Here is a 25025-nt window from a genome sequence, read left to right as displayed (position 1 = left end):
AAGAGCTGCCCTTCTAAAATTTAAGAGAAGCAAAATATTGGCATGCAGTAAGAGGAGTGGAGTGCCAAGGTTCAGGGAGCTTGTTAATGGGCCCGAGAGGCCTTTGTGACTCTGGGATGACCAATGGCCCAGGGACCACTAACTGGCAAATTGAATTTCTAGATCACCGGTTGCTTTCATGGCTCTCTGAAGCCTCTAGAATGTGAGAGTAGATGCACCAGTTTTGAAGTGCCATGCAAACAGATGAATTCTAATCATTCTTTGAGGTTCAGTCGAATATCTATCACTAGAAAGCTATATACAGAGTGCTCCAAATTTTGCACATCTCCATCGCAAGGTTTTATTCGTTCGTTTTGTTTTTATGAGTAACTTGAAGAGATGAAGTGTTCTTTACTACATTTATGAAACTAGTAGAGGAAGAGGACAATTTTTGATTTAGGCCACTCTGTATATACTACATTGCTCACTCTCATTCCTGATGAAATAAAGCTGAATTATGGCAAGGAGCTCTCTTTTGTTTCAAGAAACACTACAGAATATAGTCCATGCGTTTGCCATAAAAATGTAGCAAGAGGAACAGTATGAAAACTATTTTCTCTGTATACAAAGGAGATTATTTCTTTTTTGGAGAGCAAAATTAATTACTATATATATATACATACTCTCTTTACCTTGTGTAATGTGTACTTACAGATGCAATTGTTTGTTCATACCCGTTTTTAAAATGCCCACTTGGTAACGTTCCTTTGTTAGGACCAGATAAAGGACATTTTGTTCTCCTTGGATCTTATGTAGTGGGAAAGGTAAATGAAAGAGGGTGTGGGAATGTGAGGAGTAGAGGTGGTACACAGTGTGACTAGGGGACAACAGTGGAAGTGTGACTTGAGGTCATGTTTTCCAAGCTCGAGTTTCTCCAGTTGTTGAATTGTACCTCAAATTAATCAAATGAAGTAACTTTGAGAAACACCCTTTTGGGGATCTGCGGCTCACATTAGCATATCAAAGGGCATGTGAGATCCCCCAAATTAAAAAACAATCTGTGGAACATTGTAGAACTCAGTTTTTCCCAAAACGTGTCCTCAGAACTTTCTTTTTCTGCAGTCCTTTATAAAAAGGTCAGGGCTCCTGGGGGTTGAGGGACACACTCTGAACATTTTTGTACAGTGTACATTAAATGGGAAACAGAAAAACCTTAAAACATTGGCTTCACTTTTGAAGGTTTTCTGTCCTGAAAATTTAATCAACTTGCATCTTTCCTATTGCACCAGTGTGTCAGTTGCATCAATTGCAACAGTGCATCAAGTGCATCAATCACATTGCACTTTTGGTCCTACTAAAGCAAAGTGAAACACTTAAAGCTTTCTTAAGGCTTCCTTCTCCAAAATGGATCCCTAGCAGAGGGGAAAAAAAAATCTATCACTTACTCAGTATTATTTACAAGAAATCTAAACTGCCAAGTTCCTGGGAGGACTTGACCTTATTTCTTTATTTCTCTTACTATGGAGAACATCTAAACAGCAGAATATAGCTGCCTTTTAATCCTTGCTTTTCAAGTTAAGGGGCACTAGAAATCTGATGGTTTCTCTCTTCTCTCCCTAAAATCTGTCCCCTTGCCCAAATATTGTCACTAACTCCCAAGTGTCAGTGAAGTACGTTGTTCACTCGTATGATATATAACTCAAGAAATCTTTGCAAAGTGCCTGTGCTGTTCCAGGCACTATTCTAACACTGGGTGTATGTACAGGGTGTATGTTCATAGGGGATGAACAGAACTGACAAGCTTATAAACCTAGTGGGGAAAATAACCAACGGACACATAGTAAAAACACAATTGTAGAATTGTAGTCAGGGCTGAGCACTATGACTAAATCAAAACAATAAGCTCTAAGGAGTTTTTTCTTCTCAGGTGAAATGAGCACTGTGCATGTGGTAGTCAGGGAGGCTTCCTTGTGGAGGAGACTTTTGAGCTGAGAACCACATGGTGAGGAGCCAGCTGCTTTTTCTGGATCTAGATAAACAGGCACCTAGGAAACGAGAAGTCTGGACTATGCCGGGCCTATTTTCATCAATTTAGTTTTCAAGAATAAAAGAGATTTTTCCATTTTTAAAAATGGCACTTTTTATCCAATAATGAAACTCCTGGATTTATGTGTGGGCTTTGGCTGGCAAAGTTAAATTTCGGAACTCAAATATTTTCTTTAAAATGTGAGTTCCTTTTAATCTTGCAGGGAGGGTGGCTGTTTGCCAGGTAGGCACCTGAAGCTTTTCTCTGTTTCTGCCCTTTAGGGGAGCAGTATTTCTAAGTGGTATACAGTTGGGCCTTGTTAAGAGTCAGAGCAATCTGAATAACAGCTGCTGTTAATATACTGGTTATGTGAGAGGCTTGGAATTATATAAGCTTGGGGAGTTCAGTTCAGATTTGAAACTCATCTCAGCACTGTTCTCAAGATCCAATTGATCTGGCTCCCATCACTTTAAGCTCCTCTATGGAAATGTCCCCACCCTCCAGCCCGTTCTGAATATTAGCAGACCAACTTTTACCTAAATCGATTTCCTTTGAGATGAAATGCTAGTGTTGCTTTATCTTTAGCAATTAGAAATCACAAGTTGCACAGTCACTGAATTATGAATTTAACAACAAACCGTATGGATTATAGAATTCCTATAATATCAAATACATTTTGGGAATCAACAGAACAAATTACCTAACTCACTTTGAAAATTCAACATTCCTCTTCATTTGTTTTTTTAAAGATAAGTAGGAGGGTGACTTTATGCACCAACTGCTCAAAAACTCAGGCTGCAGAGAACAGGGGTGTGGAATAGCCAGCTCATTGACCCTATGGAACTCTTTCTTCTTTACTGATTACCCTGGCACAATTTGGTTGGGAGGAAAAACCCTGATAATGTTGGGGGCAGTTTCCCCCATCCTCCTCCCATTCTTTTGCACCGCACCCTACCAGCCAGAAGCAGAAGTCATAGGAAGAGGTTTTGGGGAAGACATCTTGTGGTGGTCTCTTTGTGTTCTGGTGGACTGGCTAAACACTGCCTTGACCTTGGGACACAGGGAGAGTTCAAACCAAGTCTGCTGTCAGGCCGCTGGTCTCCCTTTTCTGGAAGACTCCTGATGATGCCCTCTTTGCTTAAAGATTGTAGAGGTGTTTAGTGTTCTCACGCAGGATGGCCAAGGTGTGAGAGAGCGGCTGACCTTTGATCCTGGCGATCTCTCGAACTGTATGCAGGGCCAGGCCTGGGTGGGCAAACTGGCAAAGGCTTTTCGGAACTCCACGAGGCAGGAAGTAGGGAGCATCCGTTTCCACGACGATTCTCTCCAAGGGGATCATTCTCAGAGTTTTGCGGGTCTCCCAGGCGGAAGGATACGTCAGGACTGCTGTGAACCCCACGGACAAGTTGGGGAAGTACTCCAGGAGGGGCCTGATGACTGGGTAAGTGCCCATGAAGCAATGCCTGTGGATCTTGTAGTCAGGGGGCACCCTTCTTTTCATGATGTCCAGCAGATCTTCGTCAGCTTCTCGGCAGTGGATCACCAGGGGCTTCTTTAGAGACACGGCCAACTGCAGCTGTCTCTCGAATACCTTGTGCTGCTGTGGCACAGGTGTGGTGCACTTGTAGGAGTAATCCAGGCCCATTTCTCCAAACGCTATGGCCTTGGGGTGCCGCAGGGCTTGCAAGAGCTTGCTTTCTTGACTGTCATTGTAGTAGCGTGCAAAATGGGGGTGACAGCCAAACGCCCCCCAAACCAGATCATCTTTCAGCAGCTCCTCCCATAGGCCATCCCTTAGTGTATGAGGATTGCAGAAATCAGAGATGCAGCCCTGAAATTCCTTAGGGAAGGAACAGTTATACATTTCTGTGAACTTGCTAAAGGTCCCTTTGAAGGACAGCTTGGAGTAGAGAATGTCCAAGTGACAATGGGTATCAATGAAACCCTGCTCTTGGCGCTCCCAGTGGTCCCGTGGCAGGAAACTAGGTGCATGCTCTCCAAAAGGATATGATGGTATCTCCTCCTGGACTGCTCTCTCCTCCATTTCTAGATTTCTGGAGAAATGAAATGGATGGTAATTCTGGGATTGATCTTCCTCTGATGCCTTCCAGTCTCTGGACCAGTTTTGGAAGTGCACTTCTGGGTTGGAGGAAGAATCACTGAAGAAGCTCCAGCTGTTCCTTGTGGCCTGGGATGCGCTGCTGCAGCAGCTGCCCGTGGACAGATAGTGAGAAGGCTGGGGATTGCTTGCCCAGTGGCTGCTATAGACTTGCTGGGGACCCCAGTACAGAGGAGGCTGGTCTATGGCACAGTCAGCACTGAAGAGTAAAGGTTTTGAACCTCTTGAGAGACCCGGTGGCATTGGTCTGTCCTGAGGGAATCTGAGCGCAGAGAACTCTTCCACTGTAGACCAGTGACTTCCTGGAAAGGGGTGCTCGGCCATGGCTTCCCTTTCTTGATACTTTGGTAGGATTTCTACATGAGGGTCACGATTGTCTAGAAATTTCAGGACCGGAGAGTCTTTTTCAAAAATGATGACACTTTCATCATCCAGTGGCTTCATAAAGGCTTTCTCATGAGGCTCAATAATCACTCTCCTTTCACCAAAAGTGTTGACCTCTATTGCCATCTTTTCCTTCTCCACCCTAGGCTCTGGGGCTGAGGGTTGATTTAGGTGTGGTGCAGAGAAGGTGACAAACCTGGCAGGTCTTGGTCCAGAGATGGGATGCTCTCTCACGATGGGTTTTACACTAGTGGCCACCTCCCCTTTTGGCATCAGTTTCCCCAGGATGCTCTGGATACCCTTCACGTAGATGGTAGAGGAGCTCTGGTCGTGCAGTGTAGCACTGTTTCTGTTGACCATATGTGGTTCCCCAGCCTTATCATCCTGACCCTCAGCTGGGTCGGGTAATTCAGAGTGTGTGGGGTTACGGGAACCAGGCTTGGGATTGATCCTAAAGCGGTAGGCATCCTCTAAAGAAGCCATTTTCTTTTAGAGAGGGGTTGGCTGAGCACAGAGGAATTGGTGCTAAAGGGATTCCACCGATGAGAGAAGCCCCGAGCGCTCCACCCCGAATCAGGTAGTCTTTAGAGGCTCCACCCACACCTAGGTCCTTAAAAATGGGGTGGTGGGGGCCGGGGGAGGAATTTCCCTGGTAGGCTGCACCCCTGTAGCCTCGTGTGAAGGCCGCAGATCCTTTTTCTGTGTTCGCAGGCGGCTGGGGACGGTGGCCTCTCTTGCACGTGATACAGAGTTATAAGGTGGCCAGTTGGAGGGGGCACGTCAGTGGGCTCCCAGAGGCATCCACTTTGACCGGGGGACCCTACCTGAGTGCTCCTCTTAGCAATACTTAGTCTTGGGCCGCTCTGGCATCTTATAGGCCTTGTTGCAGCCTTTCAACTGCCCATAACCGTTCTCAGTGTTCCAGAGATGTCAAAGTTCTGCTACCGAGTGTGAGAGTCCAAAGAGCTTTGGAAAAATCGCAAGGATCCCAGATTCCCGAAAGGCTCGGTCGGGTATCCACAACCACAACCACACGTTGTGGTTCCGCGATTGCTAAGCACTTTCTTACTTGGGGAGAGCTACTTCCGGGGGACATCAAAGCACTTCCGGGGCCACAGGGCTCTTCCATTTGGTTTGGAATACAAGGCCCTTCAGAGACGTCATAGGTTTGAAAAGACTCGAAGGTGCTTCAGGGACCGCGCATAGGGTTTTGTGAGCTGGGCTCTGAGCCTAGAAAGGTACAGCTAGAGTCCAACACACACTGGCAAGGAAGGGGAGGCTCACCCCACCCACTGCTCTTGCCCACCGGAATTCCTCACACCCCCCTTCAACTGGGGCAGTCTTCGCTCCCCCATCTTGGGTAAGTTAGCCCCCGCCCCCACTTGCCACGTCCGCCTTGCTTCCACGTGGCTCAGAGGCGCAAGAGCGCCCCACATATGTGGCCCAGCCAGGCCTCTGTAGGAGTGGCTATCCTTGGTTGCTGTTTGTCCCCTCCCCCATTCTTTTAAAAAACATGGTTTTAAAAACATCTTTTAAATATAAATGCTTTTAAAAAACATAGTTATAATTATAGTATATTACCATTTTCAGTTCTGTGTTTTTTTCCCTGCTCAACATTTCTGCGTATCCTAAGTATTTTTCTTACTGCTATATAGTTTTCGAAAACATCATACTAGTGCCTTCATAATATTCCACAGAGTACATAGATGTGCCATAATTCACCAAACCCTTCCCTTTCTGTTAACTTTTTAGATTCCCTCTAGTTTTTTTCTACTAAAAAAAAAAAAGAAAAAAAAAACGCTGCAAAGAACATCTCTGCACATATGTTTCTCCATATTTTGGTTTGTTTCTTTGGGCTACATGCCCAGAAATGGAGTTCCTGAGAAGTATCGGAATTTAAAAATGGCTCCTCATAGCACCAGATTGCCCTAGAAGAACTGTAGTAGTTTAAAATCCCATGCATGATGAATAATCCCACCAGGCCCATTTTATAGGAGAAACAAAACCGCTGCCTCTTACTTTAATTCGCTCTTATCCGATACATTCTTAGAACAAACATTTTTCTTTTATTTATTGACCCTCTGGTGAATTTTAAGCCCTTTTTTCATCTATTTTTTTAGGGTCTTTTAAAAGTTAATTAAATATGTTTTTATAAAATAGACTCACGTTAAAGTTTTTTGTTTGTACATTTATTTTTATTTAGATTTTACTCTTTTGAAGTTATAACTTGTTTTAATACTCAAACCTTATTTTTTTTTTTCACAATTTTCTTTTACTCCTAAGCTTGGAATGGTCATCCTCCCTTTCAGGGCTTTGAGAGATACACACACACACACACACACACACACACACACTTGGGGAGTGGGCAAAGGGCTTGATTTGTTACATTTAAACTGATAATCCATCTGGCATATATTTTGGGTTATAATTTATTTTACATTGGGATGTACTTGATGCTATTCCAAGTTAGTACTTTTTTCATTTATTGATAGGTGGTTCCTTTTTCATGTGTTAAAGTCCTATATGTAATAGTCTATTTCCAGACCATTTTTCTTTTTCACAGACTAGTATGTTTTTTGTTACTGAGGTGGTATACTATTTTAATAATTGAAGCATTAAATTATACTAAGATATAAAATCTGGGAGAATTAGGTCCCTTCCATTACCATTAATTTTTACAATTTTCTTTAATAGGCAGATTTGTTTATAGCGTCAGGTGGACCTAGAATTATTTTTTTTCAAATTCCTCCAGAACACCAGTGAACTTGAAATATGTTATTTTAGTCTGCTTATCTGGAATATATTCCACCTATTCATCAAGTTCGGCTGTATTTTCGAGTGTTTTTAGACTATTATCTGGGTCACAGAGTTTTCATTAAAACTATTTTTGGGTGTTTTGTAAGTTTTTGTTTCATTGTGAACATTCTTTTTCTCCTACCATATTTTCAGCTGGTTATTGCTAGTACATGATAATATTTTTTATTACTTTTTTCTTTTTTAAATTTAAGTGAAGCAGGGCTTGAACTCACTGCCCTAAGATCAAGACCTGAGCTGAGATCAAGAGTCAGTCACTTAACTAACTGTTAAGTGACAGACTTAAGATATTTTTGATTCGATTTGTGGTTATACTGAAATCTTTTTTTTAAATATTTATTTATTTATTTATTCATGAGAGACAGAGAGAGAGGCAGGCAGAGACACAGGCAGAGGGAGAAGCAGGCTCCATTCAGGGAGCCCAATGTTGGGACTCAATCCGAGGACCGTGGGATCACGCCCTGAGCCGAAGGCAGACGCTCAACCACTGAGCCACCCAGGCGTCCCATTTGTGGTTATGCTGAAATCTTTTATTTATTCTTAGTTATTTAGCCTTTGCTTATGCCAATATTTTATCAGCTTATAATACTTTTGTCTTTTTCTTGCTGATGTTTTTATTTCATACCTTTTTTTTAAAAAGTATTTTTTATTCATGTGAGACAGAGAGGCAGAGACATAGGCAGAGGGAGAAGCAGGATGCACGCAGAGACCAGTGTGGGCCTCAATCCAGGGACCCCAGGATCACCCCCTGGGCCAAAGGCAGGCACCAGACCACTGAGCCACTCAGGTGTCCCTATTTCATACCTTTTTACATTGTCCAGAACTCCTCAAAACAATCCTAAATAATGTTGCCAGTAGGGGCGTTTTTGTTACATTCCTGTTTGTAGTAGATGCATAGTTTAGCTAACTATAATGCTGCATATTTAGGCTATTGTTTTTGTTTTTAGTAAGGATTTTATTTATGTGTGTGTGTGTGTGAGTGGGAGAGAGAGAGAGGGAGCACAAGCAGGGGGAGCAGCAGGCAGAGGCAAAGGGAGAGGGGAGAGCAGAGAATGGATCCCAGGACCCTGGGATCATGACTTGAGCCAAAGGCAGATGCTTAACCCACTGAGCCACCCAGGCACCCCTAGGTTTTAAATCTTTTTTTTTTTTTTAAATTTTTTTTTATTTATTTATGATAGGAACACAGTGAGAGAGAGAGAGAGAGGCAGAGACACAGGCAGAGGGAGAAGCAGGCTCCATGCACCGGGAGCCCGATGTGGGATTCGATCCCGGATCTCCAGGATCGCGCCCTGGGCCAAAGGCAGGCGCCAAACCGCTGCACCACCCAGGGATCCCGCACCCCTAGGTTTTAAAGCAGATGCTTTTCGGGATCCCTGGGTGGCGCAGCGGTTTGGCGCCTGCCTTTGGCCCAGGGCGCGATCCTGGAGACCTGGGATCGAATCCCACATCGGGCTCCCGGTGCATGGAGCCTGCTTCTTCCTCCGCCTGTGTCTCTGCCTCTCTCTCTCTCTCTCTCTCTCTGTGACTATCATAAATAAATAAATAAATAATTAATTAAAAAAAATAATTAATTAAAATGATACTATTAAAAAAATAAAGCAGATGCTTTTCAATCTTGTTTAAGGACTTACTCTTGTCTTTTAAAATGTATGTGGTAGGAAACAGTCTGAGATCATTACAGTTTTGCTCTTATTTCCTAATCTGGAAACATCTTTGCATCTGTGAAGAAAATGCTGTGCTTTATGCAGATGGCTGCTGAATTCTCTTTGCTTGTATTTTAAATCATAAGTAGTGAAATTGTCAGGAGCAGTTCTCAACCTTGGCTTGCACACTCCTGTCACCTGGAGAGCTTAAAAAATCAGTAATGCGCAGTCCTACTCTGAAAGATTTTGATTTCCTTGTGTGTGGTATATGTACCTGGGTGTGGATGTGGCCCAAGCAACAGGAGTTTAAAAAGCTCTACAGGTGATTCTCATGTGCAGCTGGGGTTTGGACTGCTCCATCGTTGACTTTTTAATGGTATGTTTATCAGGCATTGGAATTCACTTCGTGGCTTTCCATCTGTTTTGGTATCCAGGGGAGTTATGTAATGGGGCAGTTTTCTTTTCCTTGAAAGTTTGAAAGAATCCGTTAGTAAATCATCCTGGTTGGAGCTTTTTGTTGAGACAATTCTTTGGTAATTTTTTCTGCTTCTTACTTGGTTATAGTTCATTTGTTGAGTTTTGAGAATTCACAGTTCTTACAAAAATCACTTACTAATTGTTTAAAATTTTCATAAAAGATTGTATGCTATATTAAGATGATTTATATCTTATAATTTATTACATTTTTATGTCCCGCAGTATCTCATTTCTGACTTTATACTTTTTTGACTATCTTTGCTAGAATTTTATGTTTTACTTATTAAACTCTTGGACCTATTTATTGCAGTTGATTCTTTTTCCTTTCAAATTCTTCTATTTAGGCTCTTATCATTATTGCTTCCTTCGTGTTTTCCTAATAACAGGTTTTTACACTTCCAAAAATTTTTGCTCAATTTATTGCTCACTGAGTCAAAACTTTTGACTACAGACTTTCAGAATTACCTGGGGAGCTTTTAAAAAATACTAATGGCCCTCTTACCTGATGTGATGTGGTGCAAAAAAGATACATTTTAAAAATATTTTATTTTATTATTTATTCATGAGAGAGAGGCAGAGACATAGGCAGAGGGAGAAGCAGGCTCCATGCAGGAAACCCAACGTGGGACTCGATCCCGATCCTGATCCCAATCCCGATCCCGGGACTCCAGGATCACACCCTGAGCCTAAGGCAGATGCCCAACCGCTGAGCCACCCAGGCGTCCCCCAAAAAAGAATTTTTTTTTAAAAATTTTTATTTATTATTTACGATAGTCACAGAGAGATAGAGAGAGAGGCAGAGACACAGGCAGAGGGAGAAGCAGGCTCCATGCACTGGGAGCCCGACGTGGGATTCGATCCCGGGTCTCCAGGATCGCGCCCTGGGCCAAAGGCAGGCGCCAAACCGCTGCGCCACCCAGGGATCCCCCAAAAAAGAATTTTATTAAAGCACCAGGACAGGACCCATGGGCTGGAAGAACTGCACTGGGATGGTGAGGAGCAATCAATTATATGCTTTGAAGTTGGGAGGGGCAGAAGCAAAGGATGTTTCTGAGAGGATTTTTTTTTTTTTTTTTGAGATTTTATGTATTCATGAGAGACACACAGAGAGAGGCAGAGACACAGGCAGAGGGAGACGCAGGCTCCTCCATGCGGGGAGCCGATGCAGGCCCAAGACCCCGGGATCACGCCCTGAGCCAAAGGAAGCCCCTCAACCACTGAGCCACCCCAGGCGTCCTTGAGAGGATTTTCACGTGTTAGAGAAGACTTCTAGGATCCTGGAGGTCTGGCTCTTGTCAGGCTAAGGTTGCTTTTTGCCTGTAGCAAAGCATTACCATTAAGGCAGTGAGTTCCTGGAGGAATGTCACACACTCTGCCTGTCTCAGATATTTTTCAATAGGCTGCAGATTGTAAGGAACCTTACTTTTATCTACGTTTCTTTTGCCTGTGTTCTCATCATTACCTGCCCCCAAGATTCTGATTTAAGTTATTTAGGCTTGGGTCTGCTTTATTGATGTTTTTTTTGAGAGAGAGAGAGCGAAAGAGCCTGAGCTTGAGCACAAAAGAGCAAGTGGCAGGGGGAGAGGGAGGAGCAGACTCCCCCCTCACCAGGGAGCTGCATGTGGAATCCTGGGATCATGACCTGAACGGAAGGCAGATGCTTAACTGGCTGAGCCACCCAGGCACCCTGGTCTTTTCTTTCTTTTCTTTTTTTTAAATTTCATAATGTAGAGCTGAGGCTGAGAATAGCTGAGTTAGAACATTGAACTGAGTAAACTCTCTTTAAATTCTTTTTAAAAATTTTTTTTTAATTTTTATTTATTTATGATAGTCACACACACACAGAGAGAGAGAGAGAGGCAGAGACACAGGCAGAGGGAGAAGCAGGCTCCATGCACTGGGAGCCCGACGTGGGACTCGATCCCGGGTCTCCAGGATCGCGCCCTGGGCCAAAGGCAGGCGCCAAACCGCTGCGCCACCCAGGGATCCCTAACTCTAAATTCTTGTATGTAATAATCTAAACCCAGTAATTCACCCAAGATTACAGATTTGCCTAAATTTTATAGGCTTGCACATTTTTTAGATTTTATTAGATTCTATAGTTATTTTTTTGCATTTTAAAATTTACTTTTAGCACAATAATTATTACGAGTGAGGATTTTTGTTTTGAGTTACATAATACATTTCTCGTATTGGTGATTAATGACTAGAATTTACGTAATTTCTATATTTTCAACTTATTAAAATTTTTCATAAATTAGCCTATGTCAGGGAGGAAAAAATCACTTTCCCTTTGCCCTTCTAGGTGCTTGGCTAAGATGCCCCTATAATACAACACAGAATAACAAAAAACCAAACAAGTTTATTTTTTTTATATTTTTTTTAATTTTTATTTATTTATGATAGGCACACAGTGAGAGAGAGAGGCAGAGACACAGGCAGAGGGAGAAGCAGGCTCCATGCACCGGGAGCCCGACGTGGGATTCGATCCCGGATCTCCAGGATCACGCCCTGGGCCAAAGGCAGGCGCCAAACCACTGCGCCACCCAGGGATCCCACCAAACAAGTTTAGTAGCATGTATACCTCCTGTGTATGTGGGGGAGACGCAGGAAAACTGACTAACTCCCACAAATGGCCCACGCCAGCCCCTTAAATACCATCTCCAGCTAAAGACAAAAGACCGGGATCCCTGGGTGGCGCAGCGGTTTAGCTCCTGCCTTTGGCCCAGGGCGCAATCCTGGAGACCCTGGATCAAATCCCACATCGGGCTCCCGGTGCATGGAGCCTGCTTCTCCCTCTGCCTGCGTCTCTGCCTCTCTCTCTCTCTCTGTGACTATAATACATAAATAAATAAAAATTAAAAAAAAATAAAGACAAAAGACCATGTTGAAGGTGGGGAACCTGTTCTGGGGAGTTATGGGGCAAATGCACAGTAAACAAGGGTAGGGTTGTTATGCAGATTTAAGTCCCTGCCTTCTCCACTGATCAGTTTCTAGAGATGTTTGCTCCTCTTCTTCCTGCTACAGGGAAGGAGACACCCTTATACATATAAATGTCTCTTACAAAAGGGTCACTTTACTTGAATTTCAGAGCTTCTCTCCGGTCTGCTGTTTCTTAAAAAGAACCAGTTAAAGAGAATTCTTAGCCAAAGAATCCCATTTTGGGGTGTCCTACTCTGCTCCGTTGTATGTGTGATAAATGTCTCTAAAATATCCCATTGTCATGTCTAAGTGAGCCATCCTTAATATGCAATACCAATCTTTTATGGTTTATTTTCTAAGAATTCTAAGACTCTGTAATCATAAAAGAAATCACTGGCTTAATCACAGCTTTTTCAGGAAGAATAAACAACGCCACATTAAATGCACAAAATTTGTGTTGTCTACTAACCTATAACAGCTTGCGTTTATCCTTACTGTTATACACCTTCTCCTTTAGGACTCCATGATTTGTCTGAGCCGTTTTCATCAAATAGAACCTAAGCATTTTCAACTTAGACTAGTGATGCTGGTCTCTTTATAGACTGTTGAGCCTTATCGAACATTACTGGTGTTTCATCTCTTTGCTGACAGCTTCTCTAGAAAGTCAGCTGTAAATTTTTGACACTTAGATGCTGAGTTTCTGAGTAATATAGACTTTATGACTCAAGCATTGGTCACACCTACCTCACCATTTTTAAAAATTCTCTGATTTATTCAGAGACTCGGCGCTGGCTTTTGCCTCAGGATTGCAATGCCTAGCCTGCGACGGACAATCTTCCATGCACAATTATTTTTGTGTCAGTGCTGCATCAGACAATAATCATTTTGAAAACAATTTAAGTGGAAATTAGGAACCCAAATCAATGTTCAAACCCAGCTATTTGGGATATGCAATGCAAAGTGAATAGCTCAATTGACACGAAAATAGGATTAACTCCTTCTGCACCAGGCAGAATTCACACTATACAAACTTAAAACTAGGTGCCCACCCCTCTGAAACACACTCCTGACTGCTTTGAGTTTCTTTTGCCTTTAATTGTAAGAAGATCCTGATTTCAGAAACCTTAACGTTTAAGATTTTCCCTTTATAATGAAGAAATACCCTGTATCTATTATTTAAGACTAATTGATTTCAGATTTTATATCCTCTAGGCTGGCATCAAAAATTCAAATTGCCTTGGGGGATCAGGCGGGTAACCTTGTATCATGCAGTGGGGCTTGCAGAAGCCCGTGGGGAACTGAAGATCACATGCCCTGCCAAATGATATTTACATTCCATTTTCAAGAAAATTACAGCCAATTACATCCTCTAGGACCTTATTTATCTAATCTCTGCTTGACATCATAAATTATGATGAAGCCCTGTATCATAATTATGTTTCTATAAATTGTTATTTCTAGCAGTTTTTATTTTAGCTCCTTCCCTCTGGAGTCTCTGGTACCTCAAGTTCCTCTGTGATTAGGTGTTTTATCTTTGTGAGATCACTTTTAAGCTGTTTGGTGTCTCTTCACTGGTATTCCACTTTGCTGCATTTTACAGTTTTTTCCTCTCTTCCTTTTCTGTCTTTCAGTATCACTCTGACATGCTCTCCACCTTTTGTAGGGGAGGAAAAATCATATTCCCGCTACCTTTCAGGTTCTCAGCTGAGACACCCTTGTAATAAAGAGACAGATTAAAGGAGAAAAACAAACAAAAGCTTAATTAAACGTGCACATGGGGGAGAACCAGGAAGACTGAGTAACTCCCCAGATGGCCCAAGCCACCACCCTAAATCCAAAAATAAAGAGAAAAGGTGTTGGGGGTTGGGGGAATCGGTTGCAGGAGGTTACTGGGAAAGGTATAGTAAAGAAGAGTAAAGTGGTTGGTTATGCAGATTTTTAAAAAAGATTTATTTTATTTTAAATTTATTTTTATTTTTTAAAAAGATTTTATTTATTCATGAGAGAGAGAGAGGCAGATACCTAGGCAGAGGGAGAAGCAGGCTCCGTGGAGGGAGCCCCACGTGGGATTTGATCCCGGGTCTCCAGGCTCACGCCCCGGGCTGAAGGCAGCACCAAACCGCTGGGCCACCGGGGCTGCCTTGTTTTTTTTTTTTTTTTAAAGATTTTATTTATTTATTCATGAGAGAGAGAGACACACAGGCAGAGGGAGAAGCAGGCTCCATGCAGGGAGCCTGAGGGACTCGATCCTGGGACTCCAGGATCATGCCCTGGGCTGAAGGCAGGCACTAAATCACTGAGCCACCCAGGGATTCCCCCATTAGCTATTTGAAAGTGTGCAATTTAGTGCCATCTAGAATGGCCACAGTGTTGTGTAACCATCACTTCTAACCAGTTGCAAGACATTTTCATCACCCTAGAAGGAAACCCTATACCCATCCAACAGCATCTTACTGGAAATGTTCACTCAACACAAATAAGACAGCAATTCTAGAAGTGGTTTACCCTATAACTGGAGGCAGGCTAGATGAATTTTCCAAGAAAGCACCTGAAAATAGGACCATTTTGGAATGAAGCCAAAGATGCTGTTTTGAAAAGGAAGAGATTTTTAGGTTCACTAGATTCCTAGAAAACCTGTTCCAGTAAGGACTATGCCTTGTCAGTATTTGTAACTGATCCATTCATTTTGAATACAGTCATTTAACTACAGCTCATTTTTAACATCCTTTATGGTAATTACCAAAGTTTCTTGTGTTGATCAAGGATAAACTCCTGATGCATTTTGTCAACCACTTCTGAAGTGTGAGCTTCTGATAGAAATTTGCTGCTCCTGGAGCATTTATTCCCAGTTAGGGTAACTGACCACCCTTAGAGGGTGGATTATACCTAACAGACTCCCTCCTATATATAGCATATTGCCCATGTTGAATTACTGTAGTCTTACATCATATACATTATTAACTTTTGCAACTCTAATTATAAAAAGTTGATTAGAAAAATGAGAACAGAAGGAATATTAAAATGGAATGCTCCAGGAGCACGCATCCCAGGGCAGGCTTGAAAGTGTGATTAGGTTGCCATGTTGAGAGTGATTCCAATGGTTAAAGGTACGCATTATTCCTACAACATGGCACCTAAGCCAAAGGAAGCTATTTCAACTGGCCTTCAACTGAAGAGGCAGTCGTCCTCTGCTTTAACATGGAAGAAAAAGAGGCTGTGTTATAGTTACTGAGAAGTCCTGTTTTCCAAAATGGTTAAGGATTTTCCATGGGCGTTTTTGACCATCTCTGATTTTTACTGTAACAACTTTATTTTATTTTTTTAAAGATTTATTTATTTATAGGGGGGCATGAGTGGGGCAAGAGGGGAGAGAAGCAGACTCCCTGTGTTGAGCACGGAGCCTGATGTGGGGCTCAACATGGGTTCCCTTAAAATACAAAACAAAACAAAACCCATGGGTTCCCTTTCACAACCCTAGAATCATTACCTGAGCTACAATCAAGAATCAGACAAGGGCAGCCTGGGTGGCTCAGCGGTTTAGCATCGCCTTTGGCCCAAGGCATGATCCTGGAGACCCGGGATCGAGTCCCATGTCAGGCTCCCTCCGTGGAGCCTGCTTCTCCCTTTGCCTGTGTCTCTGCCTCTCTCTCTCTCTCTCTCTCTCTCTCTCTCTCATTAATAAATAAATAAAATCTTAAAAAAAAAAAAGAGTCAGACACTTGGGGCATCTGGGTGGCTCAGTTGGTTAAGCATCTGCCTTCAGCTCAGGTTGTGATCCTGGAGTCCTAGGATTGAGCTCCATATCAGGCTTCCTGCTTGGCGGAGAGTTTGATTCTCCTCCTTCTGCCTCCTCTCCACTGACTCTGCTCCTGCTTTCTCTCTCCCTCTTTCAAAGAAATAAAATCTTAAAAAAAAAAAAAAAAAAGACATTCAACCAAGTGCCTTTTACCGAAATTACTTTAGAATCCACCTCTGCAGCCTGAGGCCCTCTCTAACACTCCCCTCCCCCCAACACATACACAATGTAAGATGAGACTGGTTGGCATCAAGCTAGGCTTTTTGAACTTCCTGGACAAGTTTAAGGTGGACTCCCCGATGCACTGGAAGAATTTCAGATCTGCCTATTGAAAGGATATTCAGAAAGAATATTATTTTGTCTATATAGTAGTTTCCCCTTCCCTCCCCATCCATGGGGTCTATGTTCCAAACTCCCCCATGGATACCTGAAACCATAGGTAATACTTAACACTATATATAGTGGGTTTTTTTCCTGTATATACATACCTATGGTTTAATTTGTAAAGTCAGCACAGTAAGAGATAAACAACAATAAGTAATAGAACAGTATACTATAGTAAGTTATGTGAATGTGATCTCTCCCTGAAAATATCTTCTACTGTACTTACTCTTCATGTGATGATGTGAGATAAAATGCCTACGCAATGATTTCAAGTGAGGTGGATGACGTAAGCATTGTGATGTAGTGGTAGGCTCATTTTGACCTGGACATATGGCAGAAGGAGGATCATCTGCTTCTGGACCCAAGTGAGTGCAGATGACTGAAACTGTTGGAAGCAAAACCAGAAAGCTAAGGGGGGGGTCCCTACTGTAGCCCACATCTAGAATCCCATTGTGAAATTCCAAAGACAGAAGCTAGTTCACTTTATAGAACTGATTGATGGATTTGTGGCTTGAATATTATTTCCTTCTTTTTATTTTTTTTAAAAGATTTTATTTGTTTATTTGACAGAGTGAGAGCGAGCACAAGCAGGGGGAGCAGCAGACAGAGGAGAAGCAGGTTCCCCACTCAGCAGGGAGCCCGACATGGGGCTTGATCCCAGGACCTCGGGATCATGACCTGAGCTGAAGGCAGATGCTTAACTGACTGAGCCACCCGGGGGCCCCTTATTTCCTTATTCTAGCCAGATACTGATGAAAATGTAATCTTTATATGATAACCGAGATTGTATATCTGTTCTCAGAACAGATGTGTAGAATGTCTTTGTAAAAATCTGAACTTTTTGCTTTACATTAATAAGTATGCAGGCAGTAGTTGCATTGATTCTAAGTTTGCTGAAATGTTTTCATTTCTTAGTTTCTAATTATGATTCCAACAGGTATTATCTTTTGATGCCTATTTAGAAGATGAAGTACCTGATAAAAGTCAAGGAAACTATAGAATAAGACGCTATAAAATCTACTTCTACCTTGAAGATGACACAATTCAAGTAAATGAGCCAGAGTTGAAAAATAGTGGAATGCCTCAAGGTATCTATTTAATGCAGAGTTATGCTTCTCTTACTTGTGATTCCTGCCTGTCTTTCTCTAGCTTTTTAAAAGATGCCATGTACTACTTAGGTGTCTAACTTGTTGGTGACAGCGAACATAAACATGCTGTTAGCTGCCGTTTGCTTCAGCCACCCTCTCCTCATTCTCATACCTGTTAACTAGAGACTTTGACGGTTCCTCTGCAGAGAGTCATTGCTCCTCACCCCCTGTATGCCAGTCATCTTTATCCAGAGTCCATTTCAGCCAGACAAGAGTTAACCCTGTGATGTGGCTACCAGAGGAGCTAATCCTAAATTGCATTATTAGAAGTAGGGCGGAGATTGAGGGAGAGGACTGATTTCTTCTGTTTGTGCTGTGAGTCCTTCACTTGGGACAATGTTGAGATCTGGATACCTTCAGGAGATAGCAGCCATGATGGTAAAAGGACTGAAAATTGTCCTGTGTGAGGCAGAATAATGAAAAGGGATATTTGTCTATAAAGGGAAGACCCAGGTGTGCCTGGTAAATGTCTTCAGGAATCTGAAGGGCTGCCATGGGTTGGAAGGATGACCTAATTTTCTGTATCTTCAAGGATAGGACCTAGGGGGTCAGAATTCAGGTCAGTAAGAAGAAAAATTTTCTGGCAGAGAGCTGCCAGAGGTGGTAGTAGATGGGTCTGGACGAACATGGGGGTCAGGGTCGGGTGTAGGGGAGGAGAGGAGTGTCTCGTATTTGCTTGGTCCTTGGTATAGACTGATGGCCCTGCTTAGTAGCAGTAGGGGCGAGGTGGGGAAGTCATGTGTTTGCTTGGTGGGTGGTATAGATGACCTTCTAAGACCACTTTGGGCCCTTCGGAGCTATGATTCTTAGGAATGTTTATTGTCTCTGTCTTTTCTGGAGTTTGCCATCTCCAATATCTTAGGCTCTGAGGTTGTCTTCTCAACTATAGTCTCTATTCCTTTGACATTCCCTAATTGTTCACACCCACCATCCTTGTCTCCATTCTGCTGGCAAAACGTAGCCTGAATCTATGTCTGTCTATGTCCTTTGCTACCATCCTAACCCACGCTACCTTCATTTCTTTTTTTTTCCTAAAGATTTTATTTATTTATTTGAGAAAGGGCCCATATGAGAGAGAATGGAAGAGCAAGAGAGCACGGGTGAGGGGAGGGGCAGGGAGAGAGGGAGAAGCAGACTCCCCACTGAGCAGGAAGCCTGACATAGGGCTCAATCTCAGGACCCTGGGATCATGACCTGAGCCAAAGGAAGACTTAACTGACTGAGCAACCCAGGCATCCCTAAGCTACCTTCATTTCTTGACTAGAGGAATGGAATAACTGCCTGATAGGTCTCTTACTATCCATTTCTGCTCCTCCTACAACCTCTTCTCTACACAGCAGCCAGAGTATTGTGTGGGGTATTAGCTCGGATGCAGTGGTGGCCTCCAAGAAGCATGCTTGCAGGCTTTCCCAGGGGCCACAGAACAAAGCCTCATGGACCAAATTAAAATGCATCAATCATATGATGCGTTAAAACAATTGAAACTACACAATGAGAAGCAAAGGGAAAGACATGGGTAAGTTCACAGACATAGGACAATGTACAAGTGGGTAGAAGGATGACTGCCTAAATCCTAGGGTAGGCAATGGTCCTGTCTGTCTTTGCTGTGTCAGCCTTTCTGGCTGATAGTGTGATTTGGAGACCAGAGTTGAAGTTAAAGCGAGGGGGACCACAGACAGAGGGGACCTTGGGCTAATTGTCACATGCTCTGTTGGAGAGACAAGGGGATAAGTGGGCCTGGCCACAGCTGTAGTTCACCAATAAGCCTGCTTGAATAGTCCTGGGTTTTGTTTCTTGGGGAAAGGACACATGGGGCTGGAATTGATGTCACCAATGAATGAGTGGCTGAATTAAGGCCTCATGAATATTGAGTACTCATGAATATTTACTGCCTCTTGTATATTTAGTGCATCATGAATATTTAGAGCCCAGGTGCCTCGTATATATTTACTACATATGGAAATTTAATTATCTCCTGGTCTTTCTGTCCCCTTCTTTCTATGTTTGACATACACGTGCTCTATTTACTATCTACTTATTGTTGTTTAACACATCTTATGATTTTCTGCCTGTGTTAAATAAACTGTTTTCCTTATTAACTTCTTATCTGGGCCCAATGCCTCCATGTCGTTATACAATAGTGGGTTCTATGGGGAGAAGCAGGAATTTCAGGAGACCATGGGCCTCTGAGTATAAGGTTATGATGATGCAGTATGCAGAAGACTTCCTTCAATGCTCATGAGATTGAGGTTATTTCAGCACATAGCTCCATTGTGTTTGGATGATGAATTTAGGGCTGGTCAACATTGCCAAGAATTGTCTGTTGAATATCTAGTCTGTGCCAGGCACTGTGCTGGGTTTTGGGAGAATAGACAAAAGTAAGAAGACCTCCATCTCACAGAGCTTATAGCAAGCAGGTTGGAGATGAAAGGGAGGGAACAAGGTGACAAGTTCAAGAATTTTGCAGTTGAAACAAACCAGTTAGAACAAACCCGGGATAATGAGGGTAGGAATAGAAAACAGAGGAAAGACTACAGAGACATTTTATTGGCAGACTTGATAGGCCTTGACCAACAATTAAATATAGAGAGTGAGGAACGGAAATATCTGGTGATAAAGTATCTACTCTATCATTATCTCATTTACTCCCCCCACCCCCAACAACCATCTAAAGTAGGTCATTGTCACCTTTTACATAAAACAAACAAAGAGGCTTCAAGAGGTAATTTTCTTCATCTAAATCTTAACTAATTGCCTTGGAGCTCACTCTGGTTGAAAAGACGGTGATCCATCAGTAAAACCCAGAAGCCTGGAGCAAGGAGCAACACTGGGGTTGAAGTTGGGGTATGTTTGTTTTGACACATGAGGCCTTTGAAAGTGGGTTTCGGGCGTCTGTATGGTGATGCCCACCAGGCAGGTAGACTCTTGGGGTGTGTTTTCAGGAAGAAAGTCAGGACTGGAGATGTGGACTGGAAATCAAAGGTACTTAGATCATGAACGGAATCAGGCTTATTCTCCCAGGGTGGAAGAGAGGCACTGCTGAGGTGGTGGAAAAAGGAAGAAGATTGGATTTAATGTCTGTACTTGTTTTTTTCTAGTGGAGGGGAGAAAGTGAGAATTGGTGTGGGGGAGATGATACGAGCTGTCCTCATTATTCTTTGTGCTCTGACATACTCTCCGCTCCTGGGCCTTTTTATTTGGATGGAAGTATGACACTTTGTAAAAGGTCAAGAAGTCTTCAGACTCTTTAGGGTCATTTTTTTTTAATAAGATTCATTTATTTGAGAGAGTGCGAGTGAGTGTGTAGGGGGCGGGGCAAAGGGAGAGGGAGAGAGAATGTCTCAAGGGGATTCGGTGCTGAGCTCAGAGCCCAACAAGGGGCCTCAGTCTCCCGTCTTTAGGATCATTTTAAAGATCTATAAGGCAGTTTTTAAAGATTGAGAGTAATGTATTGGGAAATGTTTGAAGAATTACTTCTGAACAGAAAGAAAATTCACAACTTTTGAATTCTATGAACATCTGTTTTACCTAAGTGTGTTTAATTATGTAAGCAACAGTATTGCCTTAGCAAAACATATTTTCTCATAAATACTTTTATATTAATAAATATCATAGTTATATTTACTTAAATGCTTTACTCTCATATTCCCTAACTAAGCTTTTTGCTTATTTTTTGATTACCTTCCTCACATGACACCCAATTTACACAAATGAGAGACTGGGGGGTCATGGGACATCCTGAACATTTAACAGTGACTTGAATTGTTTTTCTTATTTTTAATTGAGAGCTTATATTGCTGCAGCTTACTGCCCCCCATCTAGTGAGTCTTTAGTTCTGTTAAACCATCTAAGAAGAAAAAGGAAATGCAACCTCTATGAAGCTCTTGGAAAGGCTTTTATAAGACTTTTCAATTCTCTCAGCCTCTTGATTTCAAACCTCACATCATCAGATTCCAAAGGCAAACTGAAGTTAGTCATAATAATTTATTTGAAAATAATTTTTAGGTGAATAGGGGAAAATGTTAATTCATAAAGACTCAGCATGGGGTAGGGAAACCCAACTCTGAGTAAAAGACAACTTTAAAGTCTCTTCAAAGTTTCAGAATTTCTGATTGGCTCTCTCTGATCAGTTCAAGGGATATATACAGAATACACAGTCATCTCCCTGTGAAACAAGACCGAATTTGTCAGCAGAGCTACCTGGCAGGCCATAGCAAGGAGTGTGGAAAGCAAACCCAAATAACCACTCTATCATCAATCTTTGTTTATTTAGCAAGAAACTGGTCTTTCTTGAAATATTTAATATGATAATTCTTGTTAAGGAAGGTCTGCTTGGATAGAGGATACTTTAGAAAATCCCTTAAACGCCTTCTTCAGGCTTTCCTAAATGAAATGATTGGGGAAAAAGAACAAACAAGCTTAATGAGCCAGTGGCTCAGACTTCAGTGGGACAGGGTAGGTGGTGTTTATTTCAGTTGTGTCTTGAGTGGCCTGGGACTGCTGCTTATGCACCGTGGGCCTTGGGAAGGGGTTAGGTTATATTTAGGTGATACACACGGATAATGTTCTTGTCACTTCCATAGGGTTTCTCTATTTTCCAAGTGAAATGGGAAGTCAGATACATTTGTTCTTTTGTGGAGCTGACTATTTAGAAATTAGCGCATCTGGAGGAAGGAGCCTCCTTTATAGTTGCCTCTCCTGTCATGTGATTTCTTTTTTTTAGGGGTATGGGGAGGAGTTTGGAATAAGCCAGAAACAAAAGAGGCATGATGCCAAAATAGGCATTCAGTTACATGCAGCTTCTAATCAGAACAACGTATTTTTAATGTTGACGAGTCCTTGCTGGCAGAGAGATCTATGTACATTATAAGTCAAGTCACTGTCGCACAAGCCTTGCTTTTCTTTCTTGCCATAACATTACTCTCTTTTTGGTTAGATGTGTCATATATATAGAATTTGTTGTTCTGTTGGAATGTAGTTAAAACAGCATTACACCAAGCAAGAATGTCAGAGGTTAAAGCCAGTAGTTTTACTTCCAATTGTCTAACAGAATCATTATTAAATACTACCAAGTTCACACCAATCTATGCTAAAGAAAGACTAATGGTTAGAAGCCTGTTATAAATTTCTGGTGAGGTGTCTATACCAGTTGTTCTCAGTTGAGAGCAGTCATCAGAACCTCCTGGCCGACTGCAAGGATTTCTGGTTCTATAGGCCTGGAGTTCAAAACTGGCTTCCACTTAGTTCTTGGTTCAGAACACTTATTTCCACTAGTGATTTGTTGGGGCTTTCAACATCATACTTTTTAAAATATGTTTTCAATACTCTAAGATAATCGATTCAAGCAAAGGTAATTACCACATGTGACATTCATATGTCATTCATTCAAATTGGACATATACTACATCTAAGTACTGCATCCTGTAAAGTGGAGGCATGGTGGTAAGGTTGCCAGATAAATACAAGATGCTTAGCTAGATTTGATTTTCAGATAAGCAGTGAAGTTTTTAGTATGTCCCCAAATATTTCATGGGCCATACTTATACTAAAGTTATTCACTGTTAATCTAGAATGCAGACTCAGCTAGGCATCCTGTATTTCAATGTACTAAACCTGGTAGCCCCAGAGGGTGGACCCTGGCAAAGGGATTGTCATTGAATGGAGCAGAGTAGAATATAAGAGTGGAGGTAAGTCAGTGGCCTGTGAAGACAGGTGTTTTGGTGCATGGTAGCTACTCAATAAATATTTGCTGAAGAAAGAAAGGAGAGAAGGGAGGAAAGAAAAAAAGGAAAGGAAAAGTGGTAGACGGTGTCTGTAACATAAGGTAGGCATCAAGGTACTTTGACGGATGAGAAGGAGAAATGCCAGTATCTAGAAAAGAGAAGAAGTCATTGGAGTGGTACCTCAGAATTTCCTCCAGATAAAGATGGAAGAGGAAGGCATATTAGCCAAAAGGAACAGCATGAGAGAAAAGGGTGGGAAAGTGGGGGGAGAGGGTGTGCAGAGTTGGGAGATATTTGGGAGCAGATCCTAAGGTGTATAAGGAAAATAAGGCAAGAAGGCAATAATGCAAGAGGATGTTAGAGTGCCTAACATGCTATCATTTGAGGCTCATCCAGTGGCTAGGGGGAGGACACACACAGGATTAGTCTTTCTTTTCATTTCAAAGATTTTATTTATTTATTCATGAGAGATACAGAAAGAGAGGCAGAGACACAGGCAGAAGGAGAAGCAGGCTCCCCACAGGGAGCCTGATGTGGGACTTGATCCCAGGACCCCAGGATCACACCCTGAGCTGAAGGCCGATGCTCAACCCTTGAGCCACCCAGGCATCCCAGGATTATTCTTTCTTATTATGATCAGAGGTGTAAGATTTTAAATTTTGTATTCTTTTTTTTTTAAAGATTTTATTTATTTATTCATGAGAGACACACACAGAGAGAGAGAGAGGCAGAAACACAGGCAGAGGGAGAAGCAGGCTCCATGCAGGGAGCGCCATGTGGGACTCGATCCCGGGTCTCCAGGATCATACCCTGGGCTGAAGGCAGCCCTAAACCACTGATCCACCGGGGCTGCCCTTGTATTCTTTTGTTACAAAATAGATGTCAAGCTATCTGTATGAAAAGTTATTCTGGGCAGCCCAGGTGGCTCAGCGGTTTAGCGCTGCCTTCAGCCCAGGGCCTGATCCTGGAGACCTGGGATTGAGTCCCACGTCGGGTTCCCTGTATGGAGCCGGCTTCTCCCTCTGCCTGTGTCTGTGCCTTTCTCTCTCTCTCTCTCCCTCTCTCTCTCTCACTGTCTCTCATGAATAAATAAATAAAATCTTAAAAGTTATTCTTATGAAGCCAAACCTCCAAAGAGGACCTTTTATAAAAATAAAGATGGAAGTCATTTTATTTTTATTTTATTATTTTTTAAGATTTTGTTTATTCATGAGAGACACAGAGGCAGAGACACAGGCAGGTGGAGAAGCAGCCGCCAAGCGGGGAGCCCAATGTGGGACTCGATCCCGGGACTCCAGGATCATGCCCTGAGCCGAAGGCAGGCGCTAAACAGCTGGGCCATCCAGGCATCCCTGGAATAGTCAGTTCAGTGAAGGAATAGTTGTAAACACGAGAAAAAAGGGACACCTTGGTGGCTCAGCGGTTTAGCACCTGCCTTCTCAGGGTGTGAGACAGGGATGTGGGATCGAGTCCCGCTCAGGCTCCCTGCAGAGCCTGCTTCTTCTGCCTATATCTCTGCCTCTCTCTCTCTGTGTGTCTCTCATGAATAAATAAATAAATCTTTAAAAAAAAAACAGGAGAAAAAAATATCATGTCTGATCACAGTG

The 25025-nt window shown here is 42.5% G+C and overlaps 1 protein-coding gene and 1 pseudogene across 2 annotated transcripts in view; one reads left to right on the top strand and one right to left on the bottom strand.

Annotated features, from left to right (window-relative positions):
• The window catches only part of EFHC2 (EF-hand domain containing 2), a 203199-nt gene that overhangs the window by 57921 nt on the left and 120253 nt on the right, over positions 1–25025 (top strand). For both annotated transcript variants that reach the window (XM_072744937.1, XM_026012247.2), the window contains exon 3: positions 17485–17635. In XM_072744937.1, the coding sequence (XP_072601038.1) occupies positions 17485–17635 (151 nt within the window). The remainder of the gene's footprint in view (positions 1–17484; positions 17636–25025) is intronic.
• On the bottom strand, positions 428–6300 carry LOC140596306 (putative deoxyribonuclease TATDN2 pseudogene; annotated as a pseudogene).

The sequence above is a fragment of the Vulpes vulpes genome, chromosome X, assembly GCF_048418805.1.
Source record: "Vulpes vulpes isolate BD-2025 chromosome X, VulVul3, whole genome shotgun sequence".
Taxonomy (NCBI): Eukaryota; Metazoa; Chordata; class Mammalia; order Carnivora; family Canidae; genus Vulpes; species Vulpes vulpes.
Note: the sequence above shows the minus strand (reverse complement) of the source record. Positions and strands in the feature narration are given on the sequence as shown.